We start from the raw sequence: 26,837 nt of genomic DNA on the forward strand, positions 1-26,837 counted from the left end.
TGTAATGTAGGAGTTTATTACACTATTATTTTTTTAATTAATATTTTATTTTGTTGTTGAAAAAATATATACTCTCGTTAGGAAGGAATTGTCTTTATTCTTATAATTCAACCTTTTTACAACTTTTAAATTCTTTTATCACTTTTATTACAGTGAAATAGTCTTATAAAACTTATTTTTTTAATTAATGTTTTATGGATTAAATATATTTTTTATTTTCAAATTATTATAAAAGATTATGTTCGTTTATAAATTATTATATTTTTACAATTTATGAAAATAATATAAAATATTTTTTCAACTCATCAATCTTTAGAATAAAAATTTATTGATAAAAAATAACATTAATTAAACATCAATTCAATAAATATATATATATATATATATATATATATATATATATATATTATTATGTGTGTTTTTTTTTCTCTTTAAATTCTCAAATAGGTTTCAACCTTTAAAAAGAAAACATAATAACTCTGTAATATTAAATTGATAAAATTCTGATATAACAAAAGTGTATATAATTATCTTACAAAATGATCTTATGCATATTGAACGTAAACCATACTACTGATAAAGAGTTGACAAGAGCTGCTATGTTGTAGAGGAGCATAAGAGAGAGAAAGAAAAACTAACGCTGTTTTAGTATATTTAATAGAAGAGACTTGATTGAGGCACATTTTATTAAGTATGAACCAAATTGACATTTTTTTAAAAGGTTGGACACATTACAGCGAAACTAAGAACAAATAAAACTATTAAACCTTATTTATATTATCAAATTATTTTAAAATAAAATATTCAGTTTCATTACTTTAAACACCTATTTATTTTAATACTCTATTTTTGCAAGTTATTAGAAATGGTGTTTTTTTAAAATATAATTTAAATTAAATTTACACAAATAGAATTTAATTGTGTTTATATTAAAACATATACTCATTAAGTGTAGAATTAGATACTAATTGACAATAAATGATACAATAAATTTAATAAATAATAAATTTTGTTAAGGAAAATTTTAAATAATTATCGTATTATTTAAAAAGTAAATTTAAATCTAATTAAATTTTAGAAAATTGATTTAAGTAGCGAAACTTGCTTTCATTTATATATTTTATTATAACCGATTCATAGTCAATGTAAACTTTTCAAAATAAGTTACATATAGAACATAAAAGTGAGAAGTAACTTATAAGAAAACAATTTTTTATTTATTTATATTGCTCATTTTTTTTTTTCTTAATGTAAGAGCTCTAGTAAACATATTTTTATGATTTTAAAGTGAAAAATAATGTATAAAAGAAAACCATATTATTTCATAAACAATGTTTTTATTTATATTCTTCATTTTTTTGTAAGAGCTCGTGTAAACAAATTTTTATGATTTTGAGATTAAAAGAAAATTACTTGTGAGAAAGTTATTTCTAGATTATCTTATTTCTCTCATTTAATATTTTTAATTATAGATTCCACTATAATTTTTGTCTTAATTTTTAATAACAAATTTTATAACATTATTGACTTAATTTTTAATTTAATATTTAATTAAAAAACAAAGTATATATTTTTATAAAATAATTAGAACTTTAAATATTTATTATTATGTGTGCTTTGATTAAATTTTCTTTTAAAAGAAAAAAATAATTATATTTTTTTCGAAGAGTAATTTTACATATTTTACGACAGGCCTAAGCATACAATTATATTTATTTAAAAATAAGTGTACACCTTGGAACATTATCGAGTAAATGAAATTGCAAAGACAGAAAAATAAGATTTTATTTTTTAATTTATTTTTTACACACTAAAATCAAGAATTCATTAATTTCATATGGACTAAAATAATACTTAAGGCGTAAAATTATGTAATTGTCCTCTGTGTTTGTGTGTTGGCTGGGATCTCATCTCCTTCACTCCTGTGTTCTCAGGTCCCATCTCCTCCAATTTCCCTCCCCCCATCGAAGTTGACCTTTCATTCCACCATTTCGAATCCCAAGACTCAGGTCTCCCTCTTCTCTTTCTGCATGTCTGTGCGTTTTCGATCTCTATCATTTCGTATGGATTGCTTTCCTTGTTGTTTCGATTCGATCTCTTAATTTCCTCAATTAAACCTCTCCATATCATAATTTGTCGGTAATTAGGTTTATGAAGATTTTGAAACTGCGCATTTTCACTTTCTGCTATCTGTGACTGCCTGAAACTTATACTTTATTAGTCTTCAACTGAAATTGAAGCTGCTTTGCGTTTTGTGTGTGTGTGAGGAAAGGGGAATTAGTTTTTACTTTTCTGTTTCTATTCAAATTTGATGATTAGTGCTTTTTCTTTAGCACATCTAATTCTTTTAGAGTTCTTTATGTAGAATCCGGATTGGGTTTCTCACGAGTGGCATTCATTGATAATCGCGATTTTTTAGAATTCCGTCTGGTTTCCTGTCCACAGTAAACGATGTTGAAACCATTTTGTGTGGGTTCTGATTCTTGTGTTTATGTGCTTGTTATTTCTTTTCCTGATGAAAGACTGTGTCTGAAGATTGGGTTGTGAGTAATGACGAGAAATTTCTTTTCAGGTCTGGTAACTATCGAGGTTATTGGGTGTAGAAGGGAACTATGGCAGCTTCAGAGGAGAATAGTGCACTGTTCCCAATATTCATTTTGACAATAATGGCCATTCCTATAGTGCCATACACAATAACAAAGTTGTGCCGAGCTGCCTCTAAGAAATCAAAGAGCATACACTGTCAGTGCTCTGAATGCTCGCGGTCGGGCAAGTACCATAAATCAATATTCAAGAGGGTCAGATCATGTTTATTTCATTGTCTTAGATGATTGCTTAGTTATTTGTGGTATTTAATCTAACTCTGGTATTATGTCTTGTTTCTCCTTCTTAGTGGTGCTCTTTTCCCTTTGATTTTGCAGATTTCGAATGTGTCAACCTGTAGTAATATGACATTATTACTGCTTTGGGTGATTATGATTATTCTGGTTTATTACATAAAGACCATGAGCCGTGAGGTAAACAATAAATAGGTTAAAATGAATTTAGCTATTCCACTACATGTGATTTTAGATTATCGAGGGATCTTGTATTTGTGGTGTAACATTTTACTCATTGGTTAAGTGTTCCAATGGTCCACATTTTGAAATTTTCACGGTAAATTTTGTGCAGATCGAAGTTTTCGACCCATTTAGTATTCTAGGGTTAGAGCCTGGAGCGGCAGAGTCTGAAATAAAGAAAAAGTATAGGAGACTTTCAATTCAATACCATCCAGATAAAAATCCGGATCCAGGTTGAAGGTGTTTCAATTGTTTATTTTTGTGTTGTTGCATTCCAAACTCTGATGTTTGCTGGGATGCAGGCTTTCTTCAATTACCCATGTAACTGATATATTTTGATCCCTTTCATTTAGAGGCACACAAGTACTTTGTTGAGTACATTGCCAAGGCTTATCAAGCTCTTACAGATCCAATAGCTCGTGAAAATTATGAAAAATATGGCCATCCTGATGGCCGACAGGTAAAAACACAAGGTTATGGAAAAATGCTAAGACGCTTTTATCTTTTTGTTTTACACTGTTGAAATATACATGATATTTTATTGCAGGGATTTCAAATGGGTATAGCTCTTCCACAATTCCTGCTAAATATTGATGGGGCATCTGGGGGAATACTTCTGCTTTGGATTGTTGGTGTGTGCATTCTCTTGCCACTGGTTATTGCTGTTGTTTATCTCTCCAGATCGTCGAAGTATACTGGCAACTATGTGATGCATCAAACACTTTCCACTTACTATTACCTCATGAAGCCTTCCTTGGCCCCCAGGTCTGTACATTTTTTTTCTGTTAAACTCTGTCGGTCTTCATTTTGATGTATGTTTATCTATTTCTTTATATACTTAAATTAAATTGAAGTTCAATTAGAAATATCACCAGTGTTAGTTTGCAAAAGGATGTTTATGTAAAATAAATAAGATTTTAAAACCCCTTTCCATTTCATACTGAACTTACAAGATTAAATTGTGCTGCAATGTTGATGGAACATTGGGATTTAAAATATTACTTATCTGAGATTTAAAATAAAACAGTTGGCTTATTTTATTTAACCCATTCTAAACTTTAAAGTTTATTATGTGTGACGTTGTACAGCAAAGTCATGGATGTTTTCATCAAAGCTGCCGAATATATGGAAATTCCAGTTCGTAGGACTGATGATGAACCTCTTCAGAAGCTTTTGTTGTTGGTAAGAAGTGAGTTGAATCTTGACCTCAAGAACATCAAGCAGGAACAGGCTAAGTTTTGGAAGCAGCATCCTGCTCTAGTTAAGGTATCTTCTTGTATGGCTAAGCTTATTGAAGCTTTCCATTTTTTTCTCTCCTTCTGGGAGCGCAAGTGTCCTATTCTGGTCTTTCATTATGAGCCAACATCTTTTACATTTTCTTTCAGACAGAGCTGTTAGTTCAAGCTCAGTTGACCCGTGAATTTGCATCCTTGTCTCCATCTTTACAAAGTGATTTTCGAAGAATTTTAGAAACAGCACCTCGCCTTCTTGAAGAATTAATGAAGGTCTGGCATATTATTTCACCTTACTTATCGAAGTATACTTTACACTGTTAACTTTTAGTAGGGGAATATTCTCTTTCCCTTTTGGTAGAAGCAAAATAAGTTGTATCTAAACATCTTAATCAAACATGTGGAAAATTTTCAGCTTACCTCCCTTATAAGTGAACTGGAAAAAGGTTATATTGTAAAAGGGAACTGATTAGAGCTAATAAATAATTTCATGAGCTGTGTGGTTTTTGTTATTGATGAATAATGTAAAGAATAATGCTACATATGACATCATATTAGCAAAATCAGTCATGAATGTCTTGGCATCACTTTCTTGGAAAATATCTGAAAACCTAATTAAATGAAAAGATACAGACCATATGTTATTTCTCTTAAGCTATTATTTTGTGTTTTTAAAAATAGTTTTGTTAGCTTTTTTTGTTTTCCTTATGCTACTGCAAAGAAGGTATAGAAGGAGAGTAACGGGTTACTGAGATTTACAGTACCAAATCTAGATCATACCTATCATGAAAATATGCTTATTATATATACTGGTTGGTCGTTGTAATATTTAGTTTTTGCTTGTGATGAATCTCTTGTATGATGTATATGATATCCCTCTTTCTGGATTTTAGTCATGAGTCTGTGATATTTGTATTTCTGTACACTCTTAATGCTCTACTATTTTTTAAAAGATGGCAGTTATACCCCGAAATGCTCAGGGCCATGGTTGGCTGAGGCCTGCAATTGGTGTTGTTGAACTTTCTCAATCTATCATCCAGGTGATGAATCTAATTCGAATTTTCCATATGCAGTTATTTTCTCCAATTGCATCTCCTGATATGTTCAGTTTTGAAAAATCATGTTTAACATTTACAGAATACTCTCACAATACTGAATACTTTGGGATAGTATTCATTTTATTCTTTATCGTCATTTGTTTGTAAGTTGAGTTGTAATTGTTTGTCATGTTTCTATCCCATGCTTGTTTATAAATGACCTTGAAATGATATAACTTCGGCCACCCCTACACTTCTATCATATAAGGAGAAAAGGAAATACTATTTAACTTAGTTAAAGTGACAGAAAACCACTTTCTAGTATTTGTATATAATGTATTTCACATTTTCTTTTTTGCCTCTTTTAGAATATGGGAGAAATATCTCAATATCTTGCACACACGTTAAGAGGACATGTACATATTTTCTATTTGTCACACCTGGCTAATAAGATTTTTTTTTGGTAAATGCATTTAAGATGTGCCTGAGCTTGTTGAGTAAACCAAAAGTCTTTTTCATTTCTTTCCTCCAGCATCTTTTGGTTCTTATGTAGATGTTTCTTGGTGTAACGTCATCTCTTCAAGAACAACACAATTCGGTTATGCTACACAAATTTGCACATATAGATATGGTCTCAGTGTAGTTTGAAAGGATGTCTTATTGGTATAATTTTATTTTATATGGAAATTTGCGGCTCATTGTTTTTCATGTTTGTTTTTCTTGTCTTGTAATAGCCAAGCATTTTAACTGAATATATCATCAATTAATATTTTTTTTCGTTGCTTTTATGTAAAACAATATTTATAGGATGTGCTTTTTCATGATTTATGATCTCCTATGCAGGCTGTTCCTCTCAGCGCTAGAAAATCTACTGGTGGATCACCTGAAGGCATTGCACCGTTTCTGCAGTTGCCACACGTTAGTGAGACTATTATTAAGAAGGTGGCCCGCAAGGTATGTCAAGATTATTCCTAATCTTGCCAACCAATTGTAAATGATCGTTTACTCATACTTTCATGGTTTAAAGATATTGAACATTGGCCTGAGTTAAGATATCAACAAACCTTTTTATACACATTTGTCCTGGGGATCTAACTGTAGCTAATTAGCTCCTTGCTTGATCCAATTTAATACAAGTTTTTTCGTGTCAATGCCAAGTGCTCTCTAGATTGACAAATGGATAGTATTCAAATGAATTAAGTTTACAAAAAAAGAACACGTTAGTGAAATGGTGATTAGTCTTTATTGAGAACTTGAGTAAAGAGTAAATCTTGATATTTTATTTTTAGAGGTTTTATAAAATTGAAAATGAAACGATTTACTTTAATTTAGTGTAACTACTTCAGCTAGATGACAGGAAACCTTTACATCCAATTTTGAAATGGGGCAATATTATTGGATTGGATCCTTCTTTAGTGGCTGAATTACTAATTTGGATTAATGAGTTATCTTTTTTTTTTTTTTTAAATGCATAGATATCTCTGGTGTGCACAATTAGCCCGAAGTTGTGTATACTGTATAGTGACTTGAGAATTTTCTTGAATGCAGAAGGTGAGAACATTTCAGGAACTTCATGACATGGACTCTCAGGAGCGAGCTGACCTGCTTATTCAAACAGGTGGCTTATCTTCTGCTGAAGTGCAAGACATTGAGACTGTACTGGACATGATGCCTTCCTTGACACTTGAGGTAACTTGTGAGACCGAAGGTGAAGAGGGTATACAAGAGGGTGACATTGTGACAATCCATGCTTGGATAAATGTTAAAAGGGGAAATGGCCTGATTGGTGCTCTTCCACACGCCCCATACTACCCATTTCAGAAAGAAGAAAATTACTGGTTTTTGCTTGCAGATTCTATTTCAAATAATGTATGGTTTTCTCAGAAGGTTAGTTTCATGGATGAAGCTGCTGCTCTAACTGCTGCATCTAAGGCAATTGAAGAATCTATGGAGGGGTCAGGAGCAAATGTGAAGGAGACAAGTAGGGCAGTTGCAGAAGCAGTTGAGAAGGTGAAAGGGGGCTCTAGATTGGTATTGGGCAAGTTTCAGGCCCCTTCAGAGGGTAACTACAGTTTGACTTGCTATTGTTTGTGTGATTCTTGGTTGGGCTGTGACAGAAGGACAAATTTGAAGCTCAAAATTTTGAAACGGACTCGGGCTGGCACCAGGGGTGCTGTTTTGGCCGATGAAGGACCTATCACGGAGGATGGAGTTGAGGAGGATGAGGACAATGAGGATGGAGAGTATGATGATGACTATGAGAGTGAGTACAGCGAAGATGAAGAAGATGATCAAAACACAAAAAATAAGCATCAAGCTGCCAATGGCACCGTTAATAAACAGGGTCAAGGTGCAGAAAGTTCAGGCTCTGATGAAGAATGACAAGTCTTTTCCTAACTTGATAGAACCATAATTTTCTTCTTTTTTCCCTCTTGGATGGTAGAACTATATCAACTGTAGAAGTTATAGTCTGCATTGTTCATTTTGTTTATCGGTTGGACTGCGTTGATGCTTGGACTTCTGTCGTATTTTAGTTCAGCTGATATCATCGTGATTAAATTGTCATATCATCTGAAAATTTCGAGTATGGTAAACGAGAGTAAGGATATAATTTTGTTTTTACAAGTGTAATACTTCTATTAAATGTTTTATCGAGAAATTTTGGTTGACAGTGTCTTAATTACTATTTGGCTGGCAATATGGTTGTTTTGTTATTGCTTTTAGATTGGTAAAACACGATAAGGGGTATTATTAACCAAAAACCAATGATTCTTTTTAAAAAGCTTCTTGGAGGCAGGAGTGTTTGTTTTTAAACTCTCATTTTTTTTTGGTCTTGATAACAAAGTGAAACTTATTCTCAAAGAGCTTACAAAATTGGAAAAAAAAGAGATTTTGTTTAAAGCCAGTCTCTTTATTATGCTTATAATAAAAAGAAGTAAAAGGTGAAGGAAAAAACCTATTGACATTACAAAGTAATGCAGAATGTGGGATTATACATTTGATTCACTTCTAGTAATTTCTTGAGTAAAAATTTGTTATTCTAAAAGATTCTGGTAAGAATGATTTCGATGTTATAAAAGATAATTTTAATTTAAATAAAACTGCATCTAGAATAAGATTGATGGTGTTTTAAATATAATTGTGTCCTGTAAAGGATATACGTGGAGAAAGATGTGAAGGTAGAAGTTAGAGGGTAAGAAATGTTGTGTTTGGTTTGTGGAAGAGCTGTAATTAGTATCAACAATGATAATTGATTCTCTCAACTATAATATAAGTAGGATGGTCGCTAGGTTGGCCTAACCTGGATTGGTGAAGGAACAAAGCAGCAAGACTCTCCTACCACTCTCATTAATAAAGTTTCATGGAATTAGTTGAAATCAACAATTTCAACTATGTCTAAAAGTTATACGAACAAAATTAAATTAACACAACCTAACAAAATAAAAATTAAATCACTTACATTCAGGCTGCTGATTTCTTACTTTAATATTTTAATATTAATTAGCCTATTAAGGTCAACTTTTTTGTGATTTGCAATAAAAATCTACCTTTTAATAAATATGAATATTAATAAAAAGTATAATACAATATACATATATATATATACACACACACATATATATATATATATATATATATATATATATATATATATATATATAAGTTTTTAAAGTTATATAATAAACTTTAAATACTCTTAATCATTTAAATGAAAATGATGATATTAGAACGAAAATGAAATGAATATATATATATATATATATATATATATATATATTTTTGTTTTGTATTTAATTTAAAAAATTAAATATTATTTATATTTATATTTATATTTCTATTTCTATTTAGTCAATATAATTTATTTTTATCAAAGTAAAGATAAATTCAAACAATACCTAAAAAAGATAAATTTATTTGTGATAAAAAATCTCAATCCAACGACAAGGAGAGGTATTATTAACTAAGGATGGAATTAAATTCAGCTACTCTGGCCACTTTGAGTATCTGGATATTTTTGTATCTTAACAGCTAACAACATGTGCGATGACAACAGTGTTTTAGTTTATACAAATACATTTAATAACACATTTAAGTGATGTCGATAACTACTTGGAATTAGGCACTCAATAAAACCATATTAAATACACAACTTCAATTTCTTTCTTAATTATGTTACTGACGTCGTCAGTTTAATATTTAAAAGAATATACTTTAGCTATAAACAATTATTATTAACTTTTGTAAATTTATATTACTATTCAATTTTAACATCACCAATTAATTTGATAGTAAATCAGATACTATTTTATCATTAAATTGTCTATTATGGATTCATATTTTTCAAATTTTTAAAAACTAAACTGGCAACTTATGTTTTATCTTAAATACATATCCAGACACTTTTTCCAAAGACAAGTAAACACGTATTAAATTCATACTAGTAAACAAGATAGACGATTTAAACACTTTTCTTAACCGATGCTAAATTTATTGAACATTTTATTTTACTTTGTCTTATTACTTATTTAATTAGCCTTATTCATGATTTTAATTTTTTTAACTAATACTAAAGTTTAATGAATTTGAATGATCAAAGTTATCAATAAATTAAAAATTATTGATAAACTTATTATACGTTTAAACTTGTTGGATGATCGTAATCGTATTTTGTTAATGCAAATTTTATTTTTCATGGTGAAAATTTAAATGGATATGTATTGTGGAGGAAAAATTAATTATACTTTTCTATATAACTTTTAAGTTAGTTATTATTAGACTAAACAAATTTATAATACTTAAATTTTTTTTATACCTATAAAGACTTTTAGAAGAGATAAATATGAAAATAAAATTATTTATATGCTAAAATTTTCTTATACATAAGCTAATTTATAAAAACTATCTTACATAATATTTTAAAAATTTCATATTTAACCTGTGTATGAATTGGCTTTATTTTATTTTTATTGAGAACACACACTTAGTCTATTTATGCATTTTATGTCGCATATTATCTCGTTTTCTCTGTCGATGTAAAAACGTTGATATTTATTTAAATATAAATATGTTAAAATGGACTAATATTTATATTTATTAAGGTCAATTCTAAAATTTTCATTCTAAATATAATTTTATAAATAATTTTACTTACAATAAAAAATTAAACTGTTGTTCTTACATTTTGAATAATTTATCGAAACAAAATATTGAAAAATAGTAAAAGCTAAATTTTAAATATTTCAAATTCTTAAAAATTTTAAAACTTGGAAATCCATGTAAATTTTGAACATAAAACCAAGCAGGAATTTGCAACATGGGTAGCTGTGGGAGCCATACACGTGTAACAGATTGCGCCACCCTATAAATTTCATTTACTCTCTCATCCCTGCTCTCCCCTCTTTGATATTAACTCTCATCCATGCTCTCTACTCTTTGAAATTAATTCCCCCCATACTCATTCCCACGCTGCTTCACTTTCAATGTCGCCGTCTTCCGCCGACCACGGCGGAGACCACCCCTGCTCCCGGCAAGAAATCAACGGCTTCTCCAATGACCACACCGAAGTGGCCACTCCTTGCACGGCGTCGTCGACGCTCGGCTACATCGTCGACGCGGTCCCTGCAAACGAGCGGGAGAAGCTCCGGAGAATCGTAGTCGCTTCCGCAAAGGGTTTCTCGATCGGCGCCGGCATCAAGGGTGGCCTCGCTATCTTCGCGATCTTGGCTCGGTTGACGCGGAAAAAGCCGCCAAGGTGAGAAAAACAAAAAAAGAGAAAGTAATAAATAACAGCTTTCTCTCAAGCGCTTTATCGGTAACTGTGCTATTCGTTCTTTCAGGAAGGGGATTGTGGTGACGAACAGCGATGCAATTGTCGAGGCTCTGAAGGAAACATTGAGATACGGTCTTTTCCTTGGAACCTTCGCCGGAACGTTCGTGTCCACCGACGAGGTTATCGGTGCTCTCGCTGGTCACCGTAGGCATGCTCTCTTTCTTTCTCACTTAAATGCGTGTAGCATTCTTTCGATGTAGGTCTGTGTAGAACTGATTCAAAACTCGGTGATACAAATGTTGCATGTTACTGGTTGGCGATTGTGATTTGAGTCACGTAATTGAATTAAGCTCCGTTTGGATAAAGTTTCAAATAAGCACTGACGTATGGTAGTTAGAATCAATTTATCCTACTTTTGTACTTTGGTAAGTTATATCAGAGAACTGTTATGAACGTTGAAGTGCATGAGTTGATTTTAATTTATGGAAAAAAAGTTCTATTCGTTTATTTCCCCTCTATTTTAAGCTCTTTAAAGCAGGGTCTTTTGTTTGATTTTCTGGAGTGGAAGTGGTGGTGATTGGGTTTTTGTTGTGGTTCAGGACTGCGAAGTGGAGGGCTCTGGTAGCAGGGGCGGTGGCCGGGTCTTCGATGCTTCTTACAGGGTTAGAAGATCAGCACACGAGTTTGGCGATTTACATTCTCATGCGTGCTGCTGTCTTGGCGTCTCGTTGTGGGATTAAGAGCAAACGGTTTGGAAAAATTTGTAAGCCTCTCACGTGGAAGCACGGTGACATTTTCCTCATGTGTCTCTCCTCCTCACAGATATTGTATGTGATCATGTTAATTACCCTTTCTCTATCTTTTTTGGTTAGTTAATTTTTACCGAGGAAATTGTTCTGATATTACTTTTATGAAATGACTATCCCTGTTTATTCTTTTTTTAGCTTAGTGTCACTTTTGAGTACGCTATTTAGTCTTTCAAATTTTATGGCCTAGTTTTGTGATTTCTGTAACATAGTCTGTGTTTGACTTGATGACTTAAACACAGTTTAAGGTCGCTGGATTGTGTGGATGGATCCAAGGTGTTTTGTTCATTTCATGGGTAAAGCATGTATGAACTTAAGTCCAAGTGTGATGCATTACTCTTATTATATAAAAATGGTTATATGCACACTCCGCCAAATCCTGATCCTGTCCGAGTAACTAATTTGTATAATGTGAGGGGCTGAATAGTTGACCCAGTGGGCCCTCGCTATATATGGACTTTGATTTTAATGCTAAAAAAGTTTGTGACTAGTAATCAGTTTTGTGACTAGATATCCATGCTTTGTGCTGAGAGAGACTGAAGGTCCGGGGTTACCTTGTATAGTTGTCTTACAATTGGATATATATGTGCACAATGTTTGTTACAAACCATATAATACACGTGCTCCTATAATAGTCTGGTAAATATAATGTTATTCGACAAATAGGAAGGAAATAATGAAAGGAACTGAATAATTCATACTGATGAACCTGTTACCCACCCACCTTAAAATTCCCCTCGATAACCCTTGAGATTTATGTCATGTAGATGATGCATTAATTTTGATATTGTAAGAAAACTTTGGATGCCACTTAAATTGATGTGAATGAAGATGTCTCATTTTATAGCTACAATCCTTGATAGTTTCTTTTCTGAGCTATGCTTCTGGAAATTAGACTCTTTGTATCCCTCTTGCCCTCTCCTTTTGTGTTCTAATAATGAATAATAATGTGAAATTTTGGTTTCAGGTCTGCTTATATATTAAAGCAAGACAGTTTACCAGCTTCATATAAATCCTTTCTCAATAAGCATGGTGGAAAGGATCCAGTTATCTTACAAGGTGTAAAAGATATAGCGAGTGGCAAGCCTTTCACTAATTTGGGTGCAATTGAGAAATACTACAAGAACATGGGTGTCGATGTGAAATTAAAACCAGATATGAAAGTCCCATGCTCGGTATGAAATACTGAATACTGTGATTTTTCCTTTTTTTTTTTCTCTATCAATAGTTTTAATTAGCCTGCAGCAAATAAATAAAGAAAACTTAGTTTTTGAGCATTATGTTCATGATGAAATTTGTAGTTGAATTTGATTGCACCTTAACCGTAATTTCAATTTTTTCATTGAAATTGAATAGTAGGAATTCTGGTTCTTATGACAAATGCTAACTCATTTAATTTGTGAATACAAAGTGAACTGGATTTAATAAATGTCTTCCCCTTGCCGAAAATATATAATTTTTATTTTCTCTTCTCTTCTAGGCCCTATAAAAAATGCACATTGAGTTTAATGTGACTAAATATATTGATTTTTTTCTTCTGGGTTGTGTTCAACTTTACCTTTCTGTCACCTGATGCGTTATATTGAGTCATGCATTCCGTAATCTCACTTTGAACCATGTCATCTAGATCTGTTCAAAATTTAATTGTTAGCCAGGATAGAAATTGTGATTTCTTGTCTCTTCTTCTGGCATTTAAAATCAACGATATTTTGCAGATTGTACATGGGAATCAAACATGCACTGGACATATCTTCACTTTTCTCCTTCAAGCTTACCAAAGAGCACTACCTGTTTATCTTCCAGTTTATTTGATACCTGCACTTATTGTTCATAGAAAAGGACTTTTAAAAAGGTGATGATCTAAAAGGAATACATTGCAACCGATTTACTCTTCACCTGATTCTATGCGTTACTTTTACAAAACATGTTATATCAGGATTAAATTTCTGAGAGCTATAAGTTTTATTGTAGATAGTAGCTTTTTGAAGTGAGTATATTATCAGTAGCATATATGCTATTTTTTTTTTCATGAAAACGGAGTGCTAGCAACACCCTTCATAATTGGTTGAAATATATTGAAAACTTCAAAATCAGGATAGAGAGGCATTAAATGAGAAGAAATGTGTGACTTCCAATAAATTTTAGTCAATAATGGTAGTTCAAAAGAGGGTGTTGTCTATATTGCCACAATATAAAGAATATTGTGACTTCCAATAAATTTTATTAAAGATCATACTATGTCACGTAGTTATACAGATTTGCTCTTATTCCCATTATTAAAATGTGCAGGCCTAGCACAATATTAACCAAGGGTCTTCTGGGCACAGCGAGATCAAGCTTGTTTCTGTCTGTGTATTGCGCTTCTGCTTGGTAAGCAACAGAAAGTTTGTTCTAGCACTACTCTATTGTTACTGGTTGTCTTACTACTAAATTTGCTAGTTGAGTTTGACATTTCCAATCATGTTGAAAATGACATAACATGCTTTCCGTGTGGGATATAAGTAGAACTTTCAGATTGGGTTTGGCCTCGATGGACAGACCTGAAAAGCCCAGAAAATGGGTTAGTCCAGTTTGTGGCCTAAATTAAATCGGGCCATAGTTTTGCCAGTCCATAGGCTTATGGTCCAGCCTGTTTTCTAAAATAATAATTATACTTTAAAAAAATGAATTTATTATAGTAAGAATATTAAAAAATTCTATTAAAACATGTACTTTAGTTACAATTTATATTTATATATCAAATTATTATATCTAAATTAAAATTAATTTCATTAATATTACCTAGATTTTAAAAATACATATTTTATTTTTAATTTGTTTATGTTCAACTATTTTTTTAACTTTTTAAATGGGCCATAATGGTCCGTTGGCCTGACATAACTCCAGTTTGAACCTAAATATCGCAGTCCATTTAGAATATGGGCCGGGCAGGGCAAAGTGTTTTTCCACCTCTAGATATGAGGGTCAACATGCTCGCATAAAAGTTTTAGTTGAATTGCTCAAGTTTATTTTAAACACAATTACTGATAAATAAAAGGATCTGTATGTAGTTCTGATAAAACAAACAGATTCGGCTGGATAATTGTGAAACAGATACCCGTATCTAATTAAAATGAAAGTTTTTCCATTGATTTTATTGAGAAGATTTTCTATCATTGTTTTATACACCAGCCCCAACACTCACATGGGCTTGCTGTGCACTAGTCCCAGGCAAACACTTCAATGCTGGTGTCACCACCCGTGCTGCTCGGTTGCAGTTGAGAGACGTGGTGGAAGGCTTTGATACTAGATGATAAGAATCTTGAGGAAACCACACTACAAAAGCAAGCTGCGGTTGTAGTAGAAGAGCCCAAAGCTTTATGAACCACATTAGAATCCCATATGTCCAATGTGAGACTCAAATTCCGTACCTTGCAATTGGATCTTAACTCTTTCTGTTTCTTTCTCAACTGGTTCATGATTGATACCATGTTATGAACCATCTAATCACCTATCAATTTGCTGATAGCCCAGCATTAAGTGTATATTTCTAATATGGTTAAAATACTTCTTATAGTAAGATTTCAACAAGCTTCCTTCCTTAAAAAAGCTTTTAGGGTTCGTTTCTAATATGTTATGAAATCCTCTATAATCAAGTGGTCTAAAATGTTCATCCTTGTTGCTATATCTCTAATAAAAAGTTGAATTTCAGCGAAGGTAAATGGGTCTCTGTATCATCCACGAGTCAAACAATCAGGTCTTTGTATTATTCATGATTCTGTAGTACATAGCTCAAGCTTTTGCATTAGATGGCGCATGAGATATGCATTTACTAGCCTTATCTTTTTCTTATTCTTCTTTGTTTGGGCTCATTATTTACTTAAACAACATGGATTTCATAAACGTAAAACTGACATGTACAAATGACTCTGTTCTTCAGGATGTGGACATGCTTTCTTTTCAGGATTTTCAAAAGATGTAACATTCCAATGGTGGCCATGGGAACGGTATGTTACTAACTGCATCCATTTTTTTATTATTATTGATTGAAGTTATTTCTAATTGTATTATTTCTTGGAAACGGTATTTAATTTCAATTGCATTAGCAATTTATTTGTCAAAGTTGAAATTTGCATACTCGTGCAGTTTCCAACTGGCCTTGCATTGGCCATTGAGAAGGAAAGCAGGCGAATGGAAATATCATTATACTGCCTTGCCCGGGCGATTGAGAGTTTCTTTACATGTGTAGCTGATGCAGGATATCTGCCACAATCAAGAAGGATCAAGAGGGCTGATGTGGTGGTTTTCAGCTTGTCAACAGCCATCATAATGCATTGTTATGCAGAGGAGAGGGAAGTGTTTAAATCCAAATACTTGAATGTCCTTGATTGGGTATTTGGGGTACCTCCTCCTCCATGTGAAACCCCGCGATGCAAAGGTAGGTAGGTGAAAGTTCTAGTCCAACAGGGTTTTTTATCTTGAAAAATCTCCGACTTGATTTTGCCTTCAAAATTTCACTGGTGGCCTACAACCTTAATTGTGATCCAGTAAACCCACATTCTAACGCATTATTTACAACACACTGTTTATTATTGGGTATAATTCATGTGTTCCTGAATAATAAATGAAACTCTTTAAATTAGGGAAGATCCATATCATTTATCGGAACTCATGTGATTTTTACTCAATAATAATGTATTGAAAAGAGTGTGTTAGAAAGTATTTTCTTCATACCAAAGTAAGTGACGTTAATTCAGTAATTTTTTCTACCAGTCACGATTTAGGATTTTAATAAACATTTAATATTTTATTCTATTTTCCCCTTATAAATTATTAATATGGAAATAGTCTTTATCACAGAATAAATTATAAATTGTAAGGATAAATTAGGAAATTTGCTCAACTTATTTATTTATTAGTTTTCTTAATATTTTTAGAACACCTTATACGTCACTTATTTTGAGAAGAAGGGAGTATATTGATTATTTGTGTTTAGTTGGTGGGTTCAATTGGATCCTTGTCATTCAGAAGGTACTTGTTGTAGGGAATGCTTTATTTTGGTTATTGACATGCTATTGGCTGGTTAAAGTTTCTCACATTTTGTATTGAGTTGAGAAGTATAAAGGATTATTTATTTGAAGCAGTGGAGGGTGGCAACATTGGTGTATGCTCAGGTCCTTTCCTTTCTCATGTATATGTGGATTATCTATATCTTTTTCAAGTATAATGTTATAATTTAGATTCAAATATACTTTTGCTTCTCTTATGATTTGTATTTTTTGGTATTTTGTCAAGTACTTTTATTTTAAAACAGTAAATTCTTTTATGAATTTACAAGTCAGTACCCACACATTGCAACCAACATGGTAGTATATAACTTTTTCCTGTAAACGACGTAAGGTGAATTTGGGATTGATAGGATTCCAAATTTTCTGCGTTCTCTCTGTATACCACATCATGGCCCCATAATACTTACACTTTCACTTTGAAGATGGATCTTCAATATCCAGGAGTCTAAAACAACAATTGAAATACTTGGTAGGGTAACAATTGCATGCACCCAACTGTTTAATTATGAATATGAATACTTCTATGTTGTCACACTTCCTTAACAAATATTGTAAGTATCCAACTCAATTTCTCCCATCATGATGAGATAATCATCATGTAACAAATTATACATGATTTTCTTTTTATAAGAACTAAGCTTTTAAATAACTATGTAATTCATTCACTTCTGAGATACAGTCGTTACCAGTTCTTGAAATCGTAAATAATAGATAGATCCAAGATTGACAAATAAATAAATTTTATTCTTTATCAAACTTGTACTATTTCATTCATCGGGTGGTTGGCGACAACTAGATAAAGGTTTGGTATCTTGAGAGACATTGTTATGAATCTGTCCATATATTCGTATTCTTAAAGATGGTCGTTTCCCCCCTAATTTACACTGTCTAGGGACATAATTCTACAATGACTAACAACATTATTTGAAAAAAAGGTTGATTTTAGGTGTTCGTTCGGGTTGGCCTATCCCTCATATATTTTAATGCTTAGGCACTTCCACTTAGAAGGAAGAATGACAACCATAATCTCGCGAGTTAAAGAATGGTCTTTGACGGTAACTTTGCGTGGGAGGGTAGTTTGCCAAACTTCCATAATGTGTTGTTGCAGGACAAACTCAGTTGGTTATTACTGTAAGGTTATCAGAGAAGGGAAAGAATTGTAGATACATGTAGAGAAGAGAAAGCAAAAGTAATTGATTAATTGGAATTAGGATTCAATGACACGTTTCAAGTATTGAGGACTGCGTTTCGTCGATCGTTTCCAATATTTCCAATATGTCTAGTTGGTTACGTAGCTTCTGGAGGTCGTTTTGTTGTTGTTATGTGAGTTCAGTGTTGTTATTGGACAAGAACTTGGTCTCTAGCCAGTTGTTGAATGATCTCTTCACTCAACTACTGCATGACTACAATTTCATTCTGTACTATTTCATCCTTCTTTTAAATTAGATTCTTCGTATATATTTTGAAATTGTTCACTGTCTTTGAAAGCTCTATCTCATCATTTGATAAACAAGAGATTTATTCTAACTTAAGAATCATAAATATGAGTGGTTGTGACAAATTCAGCCAAGGTCCATGGTGAGTAAATGTTGTTACGAAAACCAAGAATGAGTTGCTCTTCAAAATTAGTAATCCTACTCCAATTTTAACAATTGATTAAATTGTTATATAACAATGGTTATTATAAAGGTACTTTTTTTTTTATATATATTTTCACAACAAAGATACCTAGAGTATTTGTCCGTGAAGTGAGAACCTTAAGCAATATATTTTTCTTCACACGTAAATCTCTGATACCAAACACAAGCATCCAAGACAACGTGCATAAATCTACACATAATCTAAAAAAGGTTTTTAAATCCATCGTTTTCCGAGATAATTAGGGAAATCTAATTCTAAAACCACCTTTTCAAAACCACCATTTCTCCTGTAAATTAGCACCATAAACAATTTTGGCTGAAGGGACCGTAACAAAATTAGATAACTTTATTGTCTCAAAATTTGCAAATCTATATCATCAATCAATTTAGCTCTTCTCATCTTCCCTCAAGATCAGCCACGATATCCATGGCTGCTACCAAACCCAATACCACCATCCACAATCTCTTCGACGATTCCCTCACCGAAATCTTCTGCAAACTCCCATGCAAATCCCTTTTCTCATGCAAGAGCGTTTCAAAGCATTGGCTCACACTCATTTCCAATCCCAATTTCCATTCCGTATACCTCACTCACCAACACACCCTCTTCCATAAAATCCAATCCCAAGGAGAAGACCCTGATCAACCCAGTTTCATTCTAAAGCCATACAATGCCCTTGTCATAGCACCAAATTTACCCTCTCTTCAACTTGGCTCTCTCGAAAACCACCTCTCTCTAACCTCCCTAGGCTCAGATTTCGAACCGGCTAACATTGTACCACAACTACGGTCTGTGTTAAAGTTTGTTTTTGCATGTTCCAACGGTTTACTCGTATATGGAAACCCTCGTCCACGTCACAAATGCGTATACCACGTACGTAACCCACTTACAAAGGATTCATTGAAACTCCCTTGTGCTCCAACTGTCTGTGACCACGCTGGGGTTCTCGTTGGTTTCATGTGTGACCCTTATTACTGTCTTGCAAAAGAGAACTCCGGCGTATCTATCGTTCCCACTTCTGAACGCAGGTTCAGGGTGGTTCGCATCCCTGCGTTCAGCGACACGAGGGTTGCGTTTGATGTTGAGGTTTTCTCTTCCGAGACAGGGAAATGGAAGCGGTTTGTGGTGTCGTGTCCACAGGGGTTTGCGTGCGGATTTTTTCTGACTTCATCGAGCGTTGAGCACGAAGGGAAGTTGTACTTCATGGGTGGAGGGAGGGTCCTCGTGTATGACCCTTATGATTATGAGTGTGTGGCTTCTGTGATTGAACTTCCCCGTGGCTTTGGCGAAGCGTACAGAGGGTGCCTTGGGGTTTCTTGTGGAAAGTTGCAGTTATCTGAGTTCCCTATCTCTCCCTCCAGTGCCTTTGAAGCTTACAGTGGGAGGGTTTGGGAGTTGGAATATTGTGGGATGGAAGAAGAAAGAAGATGGAAACTGGTGCATGAGTTTTGTCTCCCTGAGATTATTGGGCCAATGTTTCAAGAGTTGAAAGCCTTGGAGGTTGAATATGCGAGAGGTTGCAGTAGGATTCTGGCTTTTCATCCCTATGTTAAGGACAGTGTGTTTCTGAAGTTTGGTGATAACATCATTTGCTGCAATTTGTTAACTCGTAGGTTTAGAGTTTGCAAATACGGTGGTCTCTCCTTGCTGTTTTATCCGGTGATCCCAGTTTTGCTCCCTTGGTGGCCAACTCCGATTCCTTCATCCCCCTCTTTGGTTGATCCTTCTGTCTAGCTTTTTCTTTGGAGATGACACTGTGTTTGGAACTTGTATATTATGATGTTCTTGTTCATTCAGACGAAAAGTGTAACTTTATTAGATTCACCAAAATCTTGTGTTTTTATGTAAATAAAGAACTAGAGTTATTACCATGTTTTGCTTTCTTCAAATGTCATTGTTAACTTGTTAAGGATTATGATATGTTTTAATTTTAAGTAGTCTTTTCTATTTCCGTAATGTAATAATCATTAAGAATTATGATAGGTTAACAATTAAAAGTCAACAATTTTTTTACAATGAACGTGTCAAAAATATATTAATCCATTTTAAATATTTTTTAAAAAACTATTTCAAATACACCAATTAAAAGCTGTCACCTGACAATTGTCAAAATATTGTCATGGCAAAGTTGGTGAAGAAACGTTTTCTAATTATTTAATGTATCCAAACGAGCTTTTTTTTTAGTTGTGAAATCCTTAAACTGTGTATGAGTTCTCAAGATGTTAAAATAGGGATTGCCACGACAACTTGGTAGAATGCTTAGTTTTGAGAACATACAAGAACCTAAAAATGGTGAAGTGGTCAAATTCATGTTACCAAGATCCTATAACTCTTAATAGAAGGAAGAAACAAAGATCACAAGTTGGGAACATATAAGGTACAACCACCAATGTCTGCAGTTACATTCGAAAAAAAAATGCAATTGCACAGTTCCCATTCATGATCAAATCAGAATAGAAAACAAGAAATAATTTGGCACTCCAACCTTATGTTAAAAAAATCTTAATTTGGTTTGGTGAGTGTTCTTTTTCAACTCTTCTTTTTCATAATTATTATTTTGAATTGGGCCTCTATTCCTACAATTAGTGTTTGGGCTGCTTTCGATTTTGTTCTTGGGCCATCTGCGATCCAATCTCTGGAAATTCTTATGTGATCAATTAGTGTGCACCAATTGATGTGATATTCTTAAATGTGAAGCGGCAAAAAGAAACATTATAGAAGAGATGAAGTAATCACCATACGTGACTTATTCAAATTTATAGTAGGTCAGTTGGTTAAATTTGTAATCGTTAATAAAATATATGTTTAGAGTATTTAAAGAAAAAAATTATGCTTCATGACAGTGGGTTCTGACTTGAGAAAAAAAAATATCACAATAATATTTAATTTAAAAATTTCAATTACAAAGTGGTCTTGAGTGTGAATATGTAACTGATAATACATATGATATTCTCTTTAACTTATTTTAGTATAAGAAAAGCTACTGAAAGTGTATACAGTAAAATGATGACCAGAATTATTCTAAGTTTGATTATGAAAAGTCATTATAACAAAAAGAGCAAGAGTTTATAACACTTTGGTCATGTCGTTTTCATTAACATATGCACTTTTTGTATAACTTTATATAAGATTTAACGAAATTGAAAAAGTCAATTAATTATACCCCACCAGAAGGGAAAAATGTTAGCTATAATCGAGTGACAGTCAATTGTAGTAATTGAAAGACAATGAGTTGTAGCTAACAAAAGGGTTCATGTCGATCTTGCATTAAAATCTATGTTTTTTCTTTTCATAAAATTAATAACTAAATTTACCCACAGGAATATGCTGAGAAAACATAATCATATTTAACAAAAGTATATGAATAAACACAAACACATGTTTTCCTTCTTTGTACATAAGTGGGATCAATATTAATCACACTAAAGATGATTACACATAATTCAATATCTCTTTCTTTCTAGTTCTGTGTCCATCATATATTTGAATTTATTGTAAATCATCAATATTGACAGTTTTAACAATTTTCTTACTGCCACTTTTCATCATCACCATCATCATCATCTTCTTCTTAATGATGCTACTGCTACTATTCATCAACATCATCATCATCTTCTTCTAAATGCTGTTCTGCTGAGTTAATTAAGCCCTGAAATGAAATTAACTCCACTGGAGGGAATCCACGAGTTTCCAGCAATAAAATTAGCAACACTGAATTTGGCAGCATCCTCAGCCTTAAGAACATGAAAACCCTGCCACTGCACCCTCCCTGCGGTTCCAGCACCACCTCCTTCATTGCCATACTCCGCGAAATACAAACTCTTCAACACGGAGCTTCCATACCCAGGCCACGCCACCCACCCTTTCGCCGCAATCACATCGTCGATTGTACTCTGCATCACCACCGATCTCGAATACTCCTTCCAGGGCCTCCCCAGAAACGAACTGCGCGACTGCGTAAAGTCCGAGGTCGGCAATATGCTGCACTTGTGAACGGAGAACCCGGTGTTCTGGCCGGGGTCAGTTCGGCCGTTGGCCAGAATGGCGTTGTAGCTGGAGCCGCGAGGGCGGCGGAGGAGGAGGTTGCAGCGCTGGAAGACGGCGGCGGCGTTGCCGAAGATGAAGTCGATCGTGCCGTAAATGTCGCATTCTGCGTAGAACTGGCGGAGGGCGAGGGCGTAGAGGGTGTCTTGGTACCCTGATATGCTGCACCGGTAGAGGACGGCATGGTCGGAGGCTATGTTCAGAGCCACCGCTTGTTCGCCTCCTGGGCCAGCGTTGTTCTGGAATCCGATGTCGCGTGCCATAAAGCCATCGCCGGTGATTGCTGCGATTCATAATCATTCATTATTTGAGTCTTCTTTTTAATCTGTGTACTTATACTTAGGTTTGTAATCTTTGGGATAATCTTAAGCATAAATGAAGACAGGGTTAAAGGAATTGTTATTGTTACATCGTATTAATCCAAACATCATTGAAAATCCAAGCAGTAAATTCTAATGCACTTTTTCTCTATTATTAAATGTTCATGACTTAACTGTAGAGCATAAAGTTTACTATTGATGAAGGTTTTGGCATCTTAGTAATGAATGCAGAACAATGAAACGGATGCTTCGTCTATTTCCTAGGCCCCTATGTTCTAACTAATCATTCTATAATCACTCTTACACTTTTTTATGCAGAATTTGAACACTTTATGTAAAGCCAACGTCAACCAGCACTTTAAGATTCTTGTAAAGAATTTGAACAAATAAATTTAATACTTATAATTTTAAGGTGGTTGAACTTTACATGTATAATATATTTGTAGATTTTTATTTTTACCTTGAGTTTATGAAAGTATTGTGTGTAAATAAGTTCTTTATGATGTTTTAATTATTTATAGTAAATAAGAGCAAACTTAAACTAAAGCTTTGTATCAAAATTACTTGCCTACGTTACACATTACACAGAGAAACACACTACGAGGTTATCAGTTGTCTAGAGCAATAAGCACTACTAAATCAATCATATATTTGTATCAAATTGTATATTGTTATATCAAATTAGCTGTTAATTAAAGCTAACAACATCTCAGAAGAAGGCAAAATTATTAAAATGATGATATAGATATACTACAATATATATTAGTCATTTATTTGTACCAAAGATTTTTTTTTCTATTGCTAAGTTTCACATGACCTTACAAATTACAAAACTTATTAAAGCAATAATGCAAAAACACTCCTCCATTATTAACACACACTCATTATTTTTCGTAGTCTATAATATTATAGTTTTTCTCTTATATTTCTTTATTATTGTTTAGGTGTCCCCACCAGTTTCTAAATTATTATATGCCCAACACAGCCTAAATTCAATTTTTAAGGAAAGTTTAATGTTATAAATCTAGTAGGAAGTAATTGGTAATGTATCTTAGTATGAAAAAAATGAGAGTTAGAGAGAGGGGATGGATAAAGAGAACTCACTAAACGTGGCTGAGTCGGTTAAGGAAGAACCCTCGGCAACACTGTCATCTCCAACAATAAGAGTAGAGGATTTTCCATCTCCAATTAAGGTGATTCCATCCTTGCTGGTGCGAATCTTCTCTTTGTAAACCCCTTCCTTGACATAAATCACAAACCTGTTCCCTGAAGCTGCCCTAATGGCTTCAGAAACTGTCTTGTAATCTCCTGAACCATCTTGTGCAACTATGGCATTTGCTTTTATGGTGCCTCCTTGAAGCAGCTTACGTCCTTTGGCTGATACCCACTTGGGAAATTCATGTTCCTCTTTGTTAGTTTCATCTTTCTGGCTACCTTTTTTGCTCACATGGTTAACAAGTGCTAATGAGTTGCTTCCCAGTTGAGAAAGATAGTGCATTTTGTCTGACATTCTTTGCATAAGGCCTCCTGGAGAGATTGTGGTGTGTGCATCTGCATAGTCTTTACAAGTTTGTTGGAAAGTTATGGAAGCACTTAGCCATGTTTGAATGTCATTGTTTTTTCTTGTAGGGGATTTCAGTGCTCTCAGGGATTGATCTAACCTTTTCAATGACATGCCAATAAGCTCTTCACAGTAATCTGTGTGTATGATCACAACGAAGAATTAAAAGGCATAACACAATCAATTTCCATTTATCAGTATTCGCATGAATGTGTTTGTTTTGTTCCATTTGGGTTGAGTGTATTGTCAAATAGAATAATTCGTGAATAATGCATGCAATGGAGAATTTTCAGAATCATTTGTGTTCATGAACATTGTCTTAAATGCTCACAATTGTGGTCACAGGTTTTCATATCACCACAACCACATATATATGTGACGGTATATCGATCAGACATTTTCATACTATAAAAAATTACGAAAAACGATAACCACAATTCTGATTTATGTCCATGATTACCATATCAAACGTGAATGACGACAAAATTAATGAGTTTAATCAAATACAATTTTCTCGTTACCGTAGATTTCAAAGATGCACGTACGACATTAAATTGATCTGAAATTCGTAAAAACTGTTTTCTCAGATGAAAATATATAAAAAGATATCAGTTACCTGCGACGACAGAATGGGCTCCATCTTCATCATCAGTCTTGTATTCAGCAAAATATGAACTTGGCAAGTTAGTTTCTAAAATGGTTTTGTTGACAAGAGCCAAAATGTTATGATCAACACTTTGATTAGATGAACCAAATTGCATCAAGGTTTGAGCACATAGATCGGGATATCTAGTATGACTGCACTGATTCTGAGCATCAGAAGTGGTGATCCACGACAGTGCACTGCCTAATACTGAAAGGGTTACCACAAATTGCTGTGTTCTCACTCTCAGATGAAGAAAAGGACAACAATGGCTAATTTTATCCATAACACTGATTAAGGAATGCCCCTTATTTGATATATTTGAGAGGAAGAAGTTATCTATTTATAGTGAGAGGATGGAAGTGTAGAACTGTAGTAGCTTCTCATAATTTTACATTAAATAAATAAATAAAATTTGACTTTGAATTCTGTAAAAGATAACAAATAACTTATACTATAATGATTTAATTCTTTTTATACTTAATATAGTATAATAATTTAATTGAAATATATTGTAAATGTTTTGTAGACATGCAACAATCATATAATTAAGGATTGTTAAATTTTATGATAATTATATATAGAATGAATTTTAATTAATATAAATGTTTACGTTGATATTGCATTAAAATTAATCTTGTTATACATTTTCATGGTTTTTTTCAATAGGATTTATAATGTTAAAAAGGGGATGGCATGGTTTTGGTTTGGATGTCTATTAGGGTTGTCAATTATGGTGGACTAATGGACCTAAACAATTAAGGTTGGTCTAATGCAGCCTGTAATTAATTATTTAAGAAGTATTACAAATAATTTATTTAAAGATGTGAAAATGATGGTTCTTTTTGGAACACGGTTTTAAAAATGTTGATAAAAATCAATAAATAATTATTTCTTTAAAAATATTATTTATCCAATCATTCAAACTAAATTATTAAAAGTGTTACTTTAATTTATATTTCATTCATTTTGTAATTACAGCTTGAAAAGTATTAAATATTTATTGACTAAAATTAAAAAAATAATTTAAATTAATTTATATAAAAATCAAGCAACCTAATTCAGTCAACAAAATAAAGTGAGTTATCTTAAACTATTTTAAAATAGGTTTAATTGCTTCCTTTGTCCCCAGTTTGGTTGAATTGTGTCAAATTCATCCTCATTTTTAAAAAAGTTTCATTTTCGTCCTCACGTGGTGTAAAAGTGTCAATTGAATCCAAACATAGAAAAAATTTGTGTCAATGTAGTCATCTCCGTTAAATACACACTAACGGTGTTAAGTGGCTGATTATTTGGCACTAGAGAATTAAAAAGTGGCAAATGAGTCAGTAATGACGTGTCAATGAAATTAAAATTACGCTTGGAAATAGGTTATTGAATTGGGGAAATTCATATCAGAATTCATATCTCAGATCAACAAAAAATGAATTGGGGAAATCCAAACCCTAGTCTGCATACCCTCCGCAAACGGAGTCGTTGAACTGGGGTCTACCGAATTAATTTACCAGAACCCGGATCTGATGAACAAGGTGAAGGTCCTCTTCAATTTTAGCAACAACAACTTCGACATGGGTTCTTCTTGGCCTGCAACCAGCGCCGATCAAGGACAAAACGACCCCTCCACGCTCTGGCTCAACGATCCTGAAGTTAGGGATTCCATTAACACTGTCGCAGCT

General features: G+C 33.1%; 4 protein-coding genes across 5 annotated transcripts; 3 read left to right on the top strand and 1 right to left on the bottom strand.

Moving 5' to 3' along the window:
• Positions 1–1,867: 1,867 nt before the first annotated feature.
• LOC108331764 (dnaJ protein ERDJ2A) lies at positions 1,868–8,008 on the top strand. The gene is made up of 11 exons (XM_017566677.2): positions 1,868–2,009; positions 2,573–2,798; positions 2,922–3,017; positions 3,172–3,292; positions 3,413–3,519; positions 3,607–3,824; positions 4,148–4,325; positions 4,445–4,564; positions 5,245–5,331; positions 6,172–6,282; positions 6,877–8,008. Exons 2-11 carry the CDS (start codon positions 2,613–2,615, stop codon positions 7,708–7,710), a joined length of 2,058 nt encoding a protein of 685 aa, XP_017422166.1. The 5' UTR covers positions 1,868–2,009; positions 2,573–2,612; the 3' UTR covers positions 7,711–8,008.
• A 2,703-nt stretch (positions 8,009–10,711) lies between these two features.
• LOC108329964 (uncharacterized) lies at positions 10,712–17,149 on the top strand. 2 transcript variants are annotated; one of them, XR_001832277.2, is made up of 9 exons: positions 10,712–11,080; positions 11,166–11,306; positions 11,698–11,925; positions 12,872–13,079; positions 13,620–13,756; positions 14,194–14,274; positions 15,076–15,294; positions 15,824–15,890; positions 16,030–16,103. XR_001832277.2 is itself a non-coding variant. In XM_017564379.2 (8 exons), exons 1-8 carry the CDS (start codon positions 10,809–10,811, stop codon positions 16,327–16,329), a joined length of 1,434 nt encoding a protein of 477 aa, XP_017419868.1. In that variant the 5' UTR covers positions 10,714–10,808; the 3' UTR covers positions 16,330–17,149. The 2 variants fall into 2 exon arrangements, 1 of the variants encoding a protein (XP_017419868.1); XM_017564379.2 differs by lacking the exon at positions 15,076–15,294 and having other exon boundaries at positions 10,714–11,080; positions 16,030–17,149.
• A 1,870-nt stretch (positions 17,150–19,019) lies between these two features.
• On the top strand, positions 19,020–20,327 carry LOC108330158 (uncharacterized). The gene has a single exon (XM_017564668.1). The coding sequence runs from the start codon at positions 19,020–19,022 to the stop codon at positions 20,325–20,327; it is 1,308 nt and encodes a 435-aa protein (XP_017420157.1).
• Positions 20,328–21,918: 1,591 nt separating this feature from the next.
• Positions 21,919–25,462, bottom strand: LOC108331174 (pectinesterase). The gene is made up of 3 exons (XM_017565816.2): positions 25,135–25,462; positions 24,062–24,655; positions 21,919–22,920 (listed from the first exon to the last, which is right to left on the bottom strand). Exons 1-3 carry the CDS (start codon positions 25,445–25,447, stop codon positions 22,232–22,234), a joined length of 1,596 nt encoding a protein of 531 aa, XP_017421305.1. The 5' UTR covers positions 25,448–25,462; the 3' UTR covers positions 21,919–22,231.
• Positions 25,463–26,837: the final 1,375 nt, after the last annotated feature.

Source organism: Vigna angularis, chromosome 4, assembly GCF_016808095.1.
Source record: "Vigna angularis cultivar LongXiaoDou No.4 chromosome 4, ASM1680809v1, whole genome shotgun sequence".
Classification (NCBI taxonomy): Eukaryota; Viridiplantae; Streptophyta; class Magnoliopsida; order Fabales; family Fabaceae; genus Vigna; species Vigna angularis.

Coding starts and splice junctions, on each gene's coding strand:
- LOC108331174 (XM_017565816.2), bottom strand. CDS start 25,447: ATGGATAAAATTAGCCATTGTTGTCCTTTTCTTCATCTGAGAGTGAGA. Junction 24,656..25,134: donor AGCCCATTCTGTCGTCGCAG/GTAACTGATATC, acceptor TCATACACACAG/ATTACTGTGAAGAGCTTATT. Junction 22,921..24,061: donor AACCGACTCAGCCACGTTTA/GTGAGTTCTCTT, acceptor TATGAATCGCAG/CAATCACCGGCGATGGCTTT.
- LOC108330158 (XM_017564668.1), top strand. CDS start 19,020: ATGGCTGCTACCAAACCCAATACCACCATCCACAATCTCTTCGACGAT.
- LOC108331764 (XM_017566677.2), top strand. CDS start 2,613: ATGGCAGCTTCAGAGGAGAATAGTGCACTGTTCCCAATATTCATTTTG. Junction 5,332..6,171: donor TTTCTCAATCTATCATCCAG/GTGATGAATCTA, acceptor TCTCCTATGCAG/GCTGTTCCTCTCAGCGCTAG. Junction 6,283..6,876: donor TTAAGAAGGTGGCCCGCAAG/GTATGTCAAGAT, acceptor TCTTGAATGCAG/AAGGTGAGAACATTTCAGGA.
- LOC108329964 (XM_017564379.2), top strand. CDS start 10,809: ATGTCGCCGTCTTCCGCCGACCACGGCGGAGACCACCCCTGCTCCCGG. Junction 11,081..11,165: donor ACGCGGAAAAAGCCGCCAAG/GTGAGAAAAACA, acceptor TCGTTCTTTCAG/GAAGGGGATTGTGGTGACGA. Junction 14,275..15,823: donor GTGTATTGCGCTTCTGCTTG/GTAAGCAACAGA, acceptor TCTGTTCTTCAG/GATGTGGACATGCTTTCTTT.